The 13293-nt window shown below is 42.1% G+C and overlaps 1 protein-coding gene across 1 annotated transcript; it reads left to right on the forward strand.

The window, feature by feature from the left end:
• The first annotated feature begins 1042 nt into the window (after positions 1-1042).
• Positions 1043-8449, forward strand: LOC136753920 (extracellular calcium-sensing receptor-like). Its single transcript, XM_066710301.1, has 6 exons — positions 1043-1300; positions 1561-2367; positions 2450-2677; positions 5761-5884; positions 6401-7288; positions 8376-8449. The coding sequence occupies exons 1-6, from the start codon at positions 1043-1045 to the stop codon at positions 8447-8449; spliced, it is 2379 nt and encodes a 792-aa protein (XP_066566398.1).
• Positions 8450-13293: the final 4844 nt, after the last annotated feature.

Here is a 13293-nt window from a genome sequence, read left to right on the forward strand (position 1 = left end):
GGATCTACCTCTGAGAATTAATGCTTTAGTGACATTAAGAAGTTTCCTTCAATTTATTCCAAAGCATCTGTGACTTGCAGTGCAGTATATAAACACTGCAATTCTGTGCATTTGGACTCTTAACAGAGATCAGTTTGAAATGTTACTCTTGGCAGAGATAGTATTCATTGTTCTCCTAATCAGAGCAGAGAAGCCTGTCTGCCGACCACAAGGAACAATAGAATCCCCTCTCATTGCACAGGATGGAGATATTATAATAGGAGGGATATTGTCATTCCATCTCAACTTCATATCTAGAAAGCCAACATTTGAAACTCTCCCTAGAGCACTAAAATGTACAGAGTAAGTATAAAACTTTACTTGCATGTTTGTTTTCTTATTAATACATTACAAATCTATATCTATCTATCCATCCATCCATCATTTCCATGAATTCCATGTGTCCATGTATGGGGTTTCAGACAACTGTTCATTCTGTTCCATGAGGAAGACTGTTATTGTTTTCTGTTCTGTGCAAGACTGAGGCCACTGTTTGTGGTGATGAAGATTCTAATTGAGGGTCTGGGTTTGCTGTTTACTGAGGCAAGTTTATTTTTTGGTTTTAAGTACAGAAAGACCAAGCAAAGTGTTATTCAGTTGACCCATTTCATTTTTAGACAGGCCAAGTTTGTCATTTTAAAAAGCAGAAAGAACAAGGTCAATGGTTTTGTGAATCTGGATCTTGTGTATATTTTAAAAATGGTTAGTGCTGTCCAAAATCAGAATAGACTTTAAATTCTACAGAGGAAGGGAAGATTGGATGAGTTTGAGCTCATGTGGTGAGTTAATAATGTGTTGTGTGAAGTAGAGGGGTGTGAGTTAGTGATGTATAATGTGATGTATCTTTGATGTTTTTTCCTTTTTTTCTCATCTTTGCTTATAAATAGTCAGCACTATGTGAGGAGGTGGGGGATGGGAGGGTTTTGAAGTGTTTCATTGATAGCATATTTTGTTTCCCCCCACCTGTAGTACATACATTCCAGACTATGATGTAGCCCTGGCTATGATCTTTGCCATTGAAGAAATAAATAACAGTACAGAGATTCTTCCTGATGTGTCTCTGGGATTTAAGATATATGACGCATGTGGTTCCACAATTCTGGGGATAAGGGCAGCAATGGCTTTAATGAATGGGCAAGAGGCAAGTGAATCAGAACAGTCCTGCAACAAATTGCCATCGGTTAGTGCAATAATAGGAAATACTGCTTCCTCACCAACAATTGGAATTGCAGCAACTGTAGGACCATTTCACATACCAGTGGTGAGTAATATGGCCATTAATTATATTTTAAATATATAATATATAAAGTGGGGGGAAAATATAGAAATACATAAAATATAACATCTGATATATTTTCCACAACATTAATAATGACCAATAACCATCTCTTTTTGATTTTATAACTTATTAAATAAATCATAACTTTGCATGTCGACCCAAATAAGTACCACAAATCAATGCATACATATTTCCATACAAATAGAGATACATTTCTCATCTATAATTGTTCTTCCATTTAGGTGAGTCATTTTGCTACGTGTGCATGTCTCAGTGACAGAAACAAGTTCCCCACCTTTTTCAGAACCATCCCCAGTGACTACCATCAAAGCAGAGCCCTGGCTCAGCTTGTGAAGCACTTTGGATGGACCTGGGTTGGGGTCATCAGGAGTGACAACGATTATGGAAACAATGGGATGGATACTTTTATAAACACTGCCCAGCAGGAGGGGATTTGCATTGAATATTCACTGGCCATTTATAGAACTTATTCTCACAGGAAGTTTGTCAACACAGTGGACATTATAAAAAAATCCTCTTCTAAAGTTATTGTTGCCTTTGCATCTCGTACAGATATGGCATACCTGGTAAAGGAAATGCTTGTTCAAAATGTCACAGGCTTCCAGTGGGTGGGCAGTGAATCTTGGATTACAGACAAGTTTCTTAGCTCAAAAGATGGTTATGAAATATTACGTGGGGCAATTGGGTTTGCAATTAAGAATGCAGAAATACCAGGTCTGAAAGACTTTCTACTGAATGTCCGTCCATCTGGTGCTCCTGGAGATGTTGGGTTCAAAAGGCTTTGGGAAAGTGTTTTCAGTTGCACTCTAACTGCTCAAGAGAATGATGATACTAATAGCACTTGTACAGGAGAGGAGAATGTACAAAATAACAAGTACAGTGATATATCAGACCTGACAATACCAATTAATGCATATAAAGCAGTGCATGCTGTTGCACATTCATTGCAAGCTCTGTTTAAATGTGAAAATAGCCAAGAAACATTTAATGACAAAACGTGTACAAAAAAAAAAATAGATCCTTTGCAGGTAAGTGAAAATGTATAATGTATGGTATTGACAGGAATGATAGATATATAATTTATATTGCTAAGAACCTGTCTTCATTCAGGTACTCCAATACTTGAAAAAAGTAAATTTTACAACCAGAAATGGAGAAAGAGTATTTTTTGATGAAAATGGGGACCCAACAGCACGATATGCATTAGTGAACTGGCAGCTAAACAAGGAGGGAATCACCACATTTGAAATGATTGGAATGTATGATGCCTCTTTACCAAAAGGACAGCAGATTGAAATGAACAATGTGAGCATAATGTGGTCAAATAATCAACATAAGGTAGGCCCTACAACTTATTATCTTTTCAAATAGAGTGCACAACCTGTAATTAATTTGAAATGAATCTCTGATACCATGGACATTTTGAATGGCATGTCTTACATCCGTGTGAGATCTCTTACGACTGTAGCGTAAGGTACACTAATACATTTCAGTTAAAGAAGTGAATTTAAGTATCACCTTATCAAGAATCCTAGAATCTTGTAGAACTCAATTTCTGCAATAATTGGACGCAGACACCAATTCCCAAGACATAAATTCTCAAATTTATTAAAAACAAAGATAAAATGTAGCACTACACTAGTTATAAAAAAAGGGAAAAACTAATTAAAATTCACTCAAGATCAACAAATCAAAGATAAATCACTTCCGTGACCAAATCAAAGACCATGGAATCACATATGATAACACACAAAACATTACACAAAATTACAAACACATTGACTACAATACCGGTTAGTAAGATGAAGGTGAGTCTCTCATTAGTTAGTCGGACATTAAATAACTAATGCAAATTAGTATTTAAGTCAAATAACTTCTCGTTATATATAAGTCTCATTTATGTTTGGGTGCCGAGAAAGATTCTATCATTTCTTGTTACCACAATTCTCCCTAATTGATTACTGTTCAATGATTAAGGATAGGCAGGGACACCTATAATCTAGTGTCTATTAACATGTGTCAATTTCAGACTAAACAGTTAAACAGGAATGAGAAGATATTTCTCGGTGTTGAGAGATTTTATTTCTAAAATTGTCAAACAAAACAGTTTAATGCACCACTCATTTATATTTAAGAAAATACTAAATGATATTACACATTCTAAAGTTCATGACTCACAGAATAACATTTCTAATTTATTTCTCAAATGTCATGAATAATAAACTCCAAACTGTTAAACTTATCTAAACTTCGTTGCAGAGAGGCCTCTCTGTCTTCGGGCTCAAATAAAACACACGGCACGAGGTCCGTGTGGGTGTGGAACAAAGGCAGTCCAATAACTTCCACTCAGTCGATGCACCTGGAAGTTGGGGTTTCATGAAAGTAGAGTCTTTTCCAAACAGATTTTCCACTGGTTTGAAGGCTCCAAGGTTGTGCACAAAATCTTCTTTGCAAGCAGGGTTTCCACCATAGTTACTTGAAGACAAAGTCTTTGAGGAAAGCAGGGCCCTGTTCGTTTCCAAGGGTCAAGTTAAGACTCAATAGCTATTTAAATGACTGAACACTTTCGTATTGCAGTCGACTTAGTCAATTGTCCAGCTGTAAAACTCCACTGGTCAGATGGGTACAGGCAGGCATGCGCAGTTTCTAAAGTACTTTAATTAATAAAGTCCTTTAAAAGAATTCTTCATATGGCTCAATCTCCTTCTTCCAGTTTAACTCTTCTGTTGCCGGCAAAGACTTAGTTGGTTTCTGGTTCCGGTTCTGGCAACAGAGCTACGGGTTGAGCTGTGGCAGCGAGTTACTGGTTCAGGTGAGAGAGAGAGAAAGAGATGCCGTGCGTTGCCTTTTAATGCCTGTCAGATCAATAGACGATTGGTTCTTGAGTTTGTGAGATTGGATTTCGGTTTCAGCCCCCAGTGTCCTATTGGAGGGGGCTCGATTTATGACTGATGTCAATCCATGTCATCTTTTGGAAATGCCGGTTGGCCTGGGTTCGTAGCTCTGTTTCGGGATTTCGTCTCTCGCCTGCTTCAAAGGGTTTTTATTACCTATAGGCCCTATTCCCTGGACATTTCACAGCAGGGATTCCAAGCCATTTGGCCCATTCTCTGTGCCATCCTCCCAAGACTGCCACTTTGATATAGAACAGTTCACGTGCCGATGAGCTCAGGAAATCTGATAACTTTGGGGGAGAGGTCTTCTTTAGATCAGAACTTCAGCTCAGAGCTAAAATGCTCTATCAAAATACACCCCACCCCCTTAACGCTACATGACACACAAAGGCTCAGGCCAAGCAGCCGGGCCTCGGATTTTACTGCCGCTGCTAGCGCTCCTGCTGTGGAGGAAAAAGCCCTGTGGACAAAAAACCAACACAGCAAGCAGTCACAATATACACCAATCAGCCATAACATTATGACCACCTGCCAAATATTGTGTAGGTCCCCCTTTCGCCGCCAAAAAGCCTTGACCCGTCGAGGCATGGACTCCACTAGACCTCTGAAGGTGTGCTGTGGTATCTGGCACCAAGACGTTAGCAGCAGATCCTTTAAGTCCTGTAAGTTGCGAGGTGGGGCCTCCATGGATTGTTTGACCAGCACATCCCACAGATGCTCGATTGGATTGAGATCTGGGGAATTTGGAGGCCAAGTCAACACCTTGAACTCGTGATTCATCAGACCAGGCCACCTTCTTCCATTGCTCCGTGGTCTAGTTCTGATGCTCACATGCCCATTGTAGGTGCTTTCGGCAGTGGACAGGGGTCAGCATGGCCACCCTGACTGGTCTGCAGCTATGCAGCCCCATACGCAACAAACTGCGATGCATTGTGTGTTCTGACACCTTTATATCAGAACCAGCATGAACTTTTCAGCAATTTGAGCTACAGTAGCTCGTCTGTTGGATCTGACCACATGGGCCAGCCTTCGCTCCCCACATGCATCAATGAGGCTTGGCCGCCCATAACCCTGTCGCCGGTTCACCGCTTTTCCTTCCTTGGACCACTTTTGATAGGTACTGACCACTGCAGACTGGGAACACCCCACAAGAGCTGCAGTTTTGGAGATGCTCTGACCCAGTCGTCTAGCCTTCACAATTTCACAAAGTCGATCAGATCCTTACGCTTGCCCATTTTTCCTGCTTCTAACACATCAATTTTGAGGATCACTTGCTTCCTAATATATTCCACCCACTAACAGGTGCCATGATAACAAGATTATCAGTGTTATTCACTTCACCTGTCAGTGGTCATAATGTTATGGCTGATCGGTGTATAGTACATGTAAACATAAGACTCGCTGAAAATCCAAATGCATTTTTTTTAAGTAAACAAAAATATAAACAAATTGCATTAAATTGATACAAAAACATGCCAATTTAGGTGTACTCCTATTATAAATATACATAATATCACCACTTTCCAGGTGCCAAAGTCAGTCTGCAGTGAGAGCTGCCTTCCAGGGACTCGTAAGGCAATTGTCAAAGGAAAGCCAATCTGCTGCTTTGACTGCATTCCATGTGCTGAGGGAGAATTCAGTAATACAACAGGTGAGTAAATTAGAGAAGACCTTTTTTTTAATATTCCTAAATGCAAATATAATGTATATTAAACTCTATGTATGACTTATGATATATACTACATGTTAACAGTAAGACTTTACACACATGGCATAATGATACGTCTTTTAATACATTGGCTTGACATACGTGCTACTTAAAAACAGCAGTGCTTAAAAACACTGCATAACAACCAGACATAGTGTTAGTCTGTAATTAAAAAATACAAAATAAGTAAACCAACTGAAGTCTTTTACATGTTCTTAAAGTATGATCTACTTATTCTTATTGATTTGATATATGCACTACAATATTCACTCTATTTACAAAAAAAAACAAAAACACACCTATCAAACTCTGTAATTGAAAAAGAAAAGGAAGGTCTTTAATTCTTCAGATTCCAAAGATTGTTTAAAGTGCCTCAAAACACGAACAATAACAAGCAGAACTTATAATGGATAAAGACTAAATAGTTATTCAGTTTAATTAGTTGTTTTTCTTTTTCAGATTCCAGTGATTGTTCAAAGTGCCCTGTGGAGTTCAGCTCAAACCAACAGAGAAACCAATGTATCTTAAAGAAAGTAGAATTTCTCTCATTTGGGGAAATCATGGGGATATTGTTAGTTATATTCTCCTTGACTGGAGCCTGTCTATCAATAATGACAGCATTAATATTCTATAAATACAGACACACTCCAATAGTAAGAGCCAATAACTCTGAGCTCAGTTTCCTCCTGCTCTTTTCACTAACTCTGTGTTTCCTTTGCTCACTTACTTTCATTGGCCAGCCCTCTGAGTGGTCCTGTATGTTGCGCCACACAGCATTTGGCATCACATTTGTCCTGTGCATCTCTTGTGTTCTGGGGAAAACAATAGTGGTGTTAATGGCCTTCAGGGCTACACTGCCAGGCAATAATATTATGAAATGGTTTGGGCCCACACAGCAGAGACTAAGTGTTCTTGGTTTCACACTTATACAGGTCCTGATTTGTGTCCTCTGGTTGACAGTTTCACCTCCTTTTGCACAAAAAAATACAGAATACTACAAAGAAAAAATCATTCTAGAGTGTGATGTAGGATCAGCAGTGGGGTTTTATGCTGTGTTAGGGTATATTGGATTCCTCTCTGCCATGTGCTTTGTGTTGGCTTTTCTGGCTCGTAAACTGCCTGATAACTTCAATGAAGCCAAATTCATCACATTCAGCATGCTCATACTCTGTGCAGTCTGGATCACTTTTATCCCAGCTTATATCAGCTCTCCTGGGAAGTTCACTGTAGCAGTGGAGATATTTGCCATGTTGGCTTCAAGTTTTGGGTTGCTTTTCTGTATTTTTACTCCAAAATGTTATATTATCATATTAAAACCCGAGAAGAATACAAAAAAACATGTGATAGGTAAAAGTCACTTAATTTAATGATACTTAATTTATTCCGTTCTGTGAAATTATTTTAATTGTACATTATGACAATTAGTATGAAAAAGACTTAGAAATTACACTGAGGACATGAGTGCGTATTGGCTAGACTGATAATACACAAACAAGCACACTAAAGTAAAAAGGAGGGGATGAATCTTAAGATCATAAGAACATAAGAAAGTTTACAAACGAGAGGAGGCCATTCGACCCATCATGCTCGTTTGGTGTCCTTTAATAACTAAGTGATCCAAGGATGCTATCCAGTCTATTTTTAAATGTTCCCAAGTTTTCAGCTTTAACCACATTGCTGGGGAGTTTATTCCAGATTGTGACAACTCTCTGTGTGAAGAAGTGTCCTATTTTCCATCTTGAATGCCTTGAAGCCCAATTTCCATTTGTTTCCCCTGGTGTGTGTGCCCCTGCTGATCTGGAAAAGCTCCTCTGGTTTGATGTGGTCGATGCCTTTCATGATTTTGAAGACTTGTATCAAGTCCCCACGTAGTCTCCTCTGTTCCAGGGTGAAAAGGTTCAGTTCCCTCAGTCTCTCCGAGTAGGATATTCCCTTCAGACCTAGAATAGGTCTGATTGCTCTCCTCTGAACTGCCTCTAGAGCAGCGATATATTTCTTGAAGTGTGGAGCCCAGAACTGTACACATTATTCCAGATGAGGTCTAACTAGTGCATTGTACAGTCTTAACATTACTGCCCTTGTTCTCAATTCTACACTTTTGACAATATACCCTAACATTCTGTTTGCCTTTTTTATTGCTTCCCCACATTGTTTGGATGGAGAAAGTGAGGAGTCAACGTAGACTCCTAGGTCTTCCTCCCATAGTGTAATTATAGTGGAATTTTTTTACCTGCATGTAATACCTTGCACTTGTCCACATTGAATTTCATCTGCCAGGTGTCAGCTCACAACTGAATATTATTTAATTCCCTTTGAATAGCCTGTGCTGCCAATATTGTATCTGCCGAGCCACCAGAAGGCCACCAGAGATCCAGAGGTCTGTGGAGTCTCTCCAGCTCCCCATGCCTTCTGATCTTGCCCCGCTACACTCCAGGTTCAAGAGAGGTCAGCACTCACAGCGGCCCACACGGGCCCTCTTGCTGCTTCCTGACCTCCTCAACTAACTGAGGGTCACCTGGGACCATCTTGCAACAGCCCCCGCCCTAGCTAGGAGAGGGGAGGCTTATGCCAGGACCCAGGTTGCCGCTCCAATTGAGGCCACTGCAGTGGTGGTTCAGGTCTCTCAAGATGCACCCTCGCCACAATTGAGAACACTGATTCACAGTCACTCCGTCATGCTGGAAGGCGCTCCGTTGGTAGTGGAGCCCTCACAATTTGACCCTCAGTGTGCCCCTGGGGCCAGTCTACCACTGAGCAGTCATGATGACAGACGCCTCCAGGCAAGGTTGGGGAGCAGTCTGCGATGGACGTGGAGTCCGAAGCAGGTGGACGGAGCCCACACAGGCCCTCCATATCAACGTCCTGAAGTTACAAGCAGTACTCCTTGGACTGTCTCATTTACTGCTGGTCCTATGGGACAGACATGTGCTGGTTCAGATGGACAACAGAGCAGTGGCTGCCTATATCAATAGGCAAGGAGGTCTCTGGTCGCGCAGACTGTACTGTCTAGCACACCGTCTGATCCAGTTGGTGCAGCCACGATTCTGCTCCATCAGAGCAGTTCACCTCCCAGGCCTCTCCAACACGGCCCAGTCCAGGCCTCCTCCAGCTATGGGCCTGGCCCCTGAACTTGAGTGATTGATTGCCTGGGGTCTGTCAGATGCGGTAGTAGCCACTATTCAGTCTGCGAGAGCTCCCTCTACAAAGTCGCAGTATTCCTACTACTGGCAGACGTTTAGCACCTGGTCCCCATCCTTGCTCAAAGTGTATCTGGTGGCCATCTCCGCATGTCATGTCCGGATTGATGGTGAGCTCCCTGGGTCTCATTTCTTGGCTGTGCAGTTTCTAAAGGGAGCTTGATTGCTGTGGCCTCCTCACACCCCTTCACTGCCCTTGATGTAGAGCTGGATGCACTTTTCCAAGCCCCATCTGAGCCACTGAACTCAGCTGAGCTGAAGCTAGTGTCACTTAAGACTGCGTTTTTGCTGGCAATTACCTCTGCAAGTGAGTTACATGCCCTGTACATACACCCATCATGTGTCCGTTTTGCAGGTGATGGTTCCAGGGTCATGCTACGGCCTAACCCTGTGTTCCTCCTGCAAGTGCTATCTCCATTTCATGTCAACAGGCCTATTGAGTTGATGGCTTTTCATCCTCCTCCCTTTGCTTAAGAGCAAGAGAGTTGGCTTCACCTGCTCTGCTTTGTGCGGGCCCTCAGGTGCTATTTGGAACGCACTAAGGACAACCGTTCCTTCCCTTCCACCGAACTATGCCTTCCAGTCAAGCACCGATGCGAGCTGCTCCTGGACTTGCTGACAGCTGTGGATACCTGTTTTTCTCTCTTGTATACTTAAGAAAGATAAGGTCAAGCTAGAAGGTCAGGCCAGAAGGTAGTTTGATTTCTGTTTGTTATTTTCGATGAGAATCTTGGAGACAATGTCAAACAGTATGATTTAAGTGCCTGCTCCCTAAATCCATGTGTTGATCTATGAACTCTGTTCTATTCTGCTTAGCTAACTCTCTAAGACAATATAGTAATGACTTTCTGATTGTAACCAGATCTTTGATTTTGTGTATAAAAGCCTCTGACTTTTAAAATGAAGACAGAGCGACTTTGGAATCTTCTTGATTCACTGTTCCTCTCCACGCTGCATGTATTAAAGCCATTGTAACTAACTTCCAACCTGATTGAAGATTGTTCTTCTTCCACACAGCCCTGTCAATGTGTTCCTAGGGTCTGTCATGTGGCCTCCAGGTATGTTGCCTTACGAGGCTGCCCTGTATATAGTTCATTCATTATGTATTGTGTTGCAGTGGTGCATGCGCCTGGCCTGTACCCCACTCTCTATATATAATATGTGTTAAACAGCAGTGCCTGTGCCTCCTTTCTAGAAAGGTGTAAAATGGAGCACACTGCCGCAGTTCCCAGCTGTTGGCACTCGAGTTTTGCTGCCTCGCTGTGTACACAGTTCCTTGGTCAGCAGCGGCGGTTGCACAAGTTGCTTGATTGCCCACACCAGATATTGTGCAAGTAGATACGGCCTCGCTCCTAGCTACACTAGTAAAGCAGCTGGCCTTGCTATTGTAAGCGGAGGGGGCATGAGAGTTAACCTCTGTAGCCCTGCTGATTCTAGTCCTTGCTCTCGGGCGACTCAGGTGCAGCCCCACGGGGGCCCCCTGAGGTTACTGTCTGGAGTTGTGTTGCTGAGGCCCCCTAGCAGTGCACCTCGGGGCAGGCTCCCTTATCAGCTCGCTGCCTCCTCCATTGCGACAGTTTTCTTATACAGTACTCTCTCCCCCTTGGGCAGTGCTTCCAACTTGAAAGATAACGATAGGTTGCGAATGCAACCACCGGTTATCTGAAAAGGAATCACTGCCCAAGGGTTGCAAGGTCACACGGGAGTCCTAGCACCTGGCAAAAGAGGACGAACCTGCGCTGACATCACGTTTTATAGAACAGGAAGTAGGAAGGGACCTGTTGTGAGTGATGAGCACAGGGGCCAATGGCAGATTTGATACGGAAGTGTGCAAAAACCCCTTCCCCTTGGGCAGTGCTTCTGACTTGAAAGATAACTCAATGTGTCAGGAAACCAACCAGAGAGAGCTCATGCATTGACTTGATGTTTTCAAATGACCAAGATAGAGTCAGATGGACACTAGTTAGAGAACCAATGGCAAACTGTGATCACAATATAGTTAGCTTTGACGCATTCTTTCAAAAAACAAGGACCAGGTCTAAAACAATGGTATACAATTTTAGAAAAGCAAACCTTGAAGGTATGAGTCGGCACTTAGAAGAGGTAGACTGCATTCAGTTAAAAATGGATGGTTATATTTTAAGAATATGCTACTTGAGGAGAAATTTGTACCAAAACTTAGCAAATTGAGGACAAAAAAACATTTGCCAAAATGGTTTAATAGAAGTATGCAAAAAAATATCAAGAGAAAGAAAATGTATAGCACATACAAAAGGGATAGGGACGAAACAAAAAACAAAGAATACGTTGACCTACAGAAAGATCTTAAGAAAGGGATCAGAAAGAGGGAAATAGAAGGAAACATAGCTCTTGGAGATAAAACTAATGCAAAGAGCTTTTTTCAATACTACAACAGCAGAGGTCAATAAAGGAAGAAGTGAAACAGATAAAGGGCAAAAATTGAAATCTTGGAAAACTAACCAGATGTGGCAAATGTACTAAATTAGGTTTTTACAAAATAAAACTCATCAAGCAAGCACCTGAATAACTGCATCTCCTCTCCAACTTGTTCACTTCATGTCTTAGCCCTGATCACTTCCCCATACCCTGGAAATCTGAAGTTACACAATGATCTGTAAACCTGGAAAAGATCCGTACAACATGTTAAAAAACAATCAGCCTTCTCAGTCATATGAGAAAGCTAATTGAAAGAGTACTCACCCAAAGACTGAGCAGCCGTATTGAAGAAATGGATCTTCTTGGAGTTCACCAGGCTGGTTTCAGTAAGACAAGAACAACATATTGAGCCTTTCTTGAGACATTCTCAAAAGTTTTAAGAAACAATAATTCACCTTGGCTGTCTTCTTTGATATAGAGAAAGCATTTGACAAGATGTGGCACAATGGGTTTGCTACAGGCTTTCAGACTCTAACCTCAAACTTCCACTGCTCATAAGGAAAATCATCACCAGCTTTCTCCACAACCGCGCTATAAAAGCAAGGGTCTCCACAGTAATCTCCCATCCATTCACCCCAAAGCAGGTTTCCCACATGGGGCGGTTCTTAGTCCACTGCGCTTTTTACTGTACATCTCAGATTTGTATTATCCCCACCCAGATTACCTCTTGTTAAGATTCAATGATTCAGTTCAAGCAACCCAATCGGGTTCCACAGTGAATCACACACCCCAGTCAGCGCTTCCAGCAACAGAGGAGACTTTTCAGCAGGAGATGGGCCCGGGAAGGAAATTCACAGGCACAAAAGCCTGTGTTTCTCTTCAGTTTATTGAAAGTTTCACACAGCCTTTTATACATTTTTAAGCGGTATTTCACAGGAGTTTTGGGGCAGTCCCGAACCTGGATGATATTTTCTTGGCATATGTCCTGGGGCAGTTCCAAGACACGGGAAACAATATTTCATAATGTTTTCTTTTAATTAGTTTAGGCATGGAGGTGCTGATGTCAAGGACACAGTACACAGCATGGGAAACATTTGATAAGGTATTCCTTGTAATTAGTCCAGACATGGAAGCGCTGGTACCAAGGACACAGTACACACTGTACTGATAAGAACTTGTTATAGATAATTTCGGTTCGCTTCTCAAAGCACAAATTGTTTCCACCTGCCACGCAGATAAGTTTGAGCACAGAAAACATAATTGCGAACAAGTGTTAACTAGTAACTGTCACGGCTACCATCTAGCACTTCCACTGTCCCCCACTAGATGTCACCATCACCCTGCCTTATCAATCAACATTCCTGGAACCCTTGTGCACTCCTGTGATCACCCCCTGCTCCCATTCGCCCTGCACCTCTCATCTTGTTTCTCTGCTCCACATTTAAACCCTTCACTCACTCCCAGTCACTGCAAAGTTTTGTCAGTATTTACTACATCTCTGAGCGTTACTCCCCGTGCCTTGTTTATTGCCTTGTTCCCTAGATTCCTTGCCTGATCTCCCAACCACGACTTTGGACTTTCCTCTGGACTCTGTTTGCCTGATCGCCCACACCCTTGCCTGTGACCATGACCATGTCTTTGGCTTGCCCTGATTGCCCTGTTCTGCTGGTATCCGACCCACGCCTGTCTGACCACCTCTACTATGCACCGCAACTGGGTCCGCTGTTCCCATGCCCCACGGTACGTTACAGTAACTTA

The sequence above is a fragment of the Amia ocellicauda genome, chromosome 7, assembly GCF_036373705.1.
Source record: "Amia ocellicauda isolate fAmiCal2 chromosome 7, fAmiCal2.hap1, whole genome shotgun sequence".
NCBI classification, from domain to species: domain Eukaryota; kingdom Metazoa; phylum Chordata; class Actinopteri; order Amiiformes; family Amiidae; genus Amia; species Amia ocellicauda.

What these genes read in the sequence shown, in the direction of transcription:
- LOC136753920 (XM_066710301.1), top strand. Translation starts at nt 1,043, where the DNA reads ATGATCTTTGCCATTGAAGAAATAAATAACAGTACAGAGATTCTTCCT. An exon ending in GACCATTTCACATACCAGTG is followed by an intron (nt 1,301 to 1,560) that starts GTGAGTAATATG and finishes TCTTCCATTTAG; the next exon opens with GTGAGTCATTTTGCTACGTG. An exon ending in AAAAAATAGATCCTTTGCAG is followed by an intron (nt 2,368 to 2,449) that starts GTAAGTGAAAAT and finishes GTCTTCATTCAG; the next exon opens with GTACTCCAATACTTGAAAAA.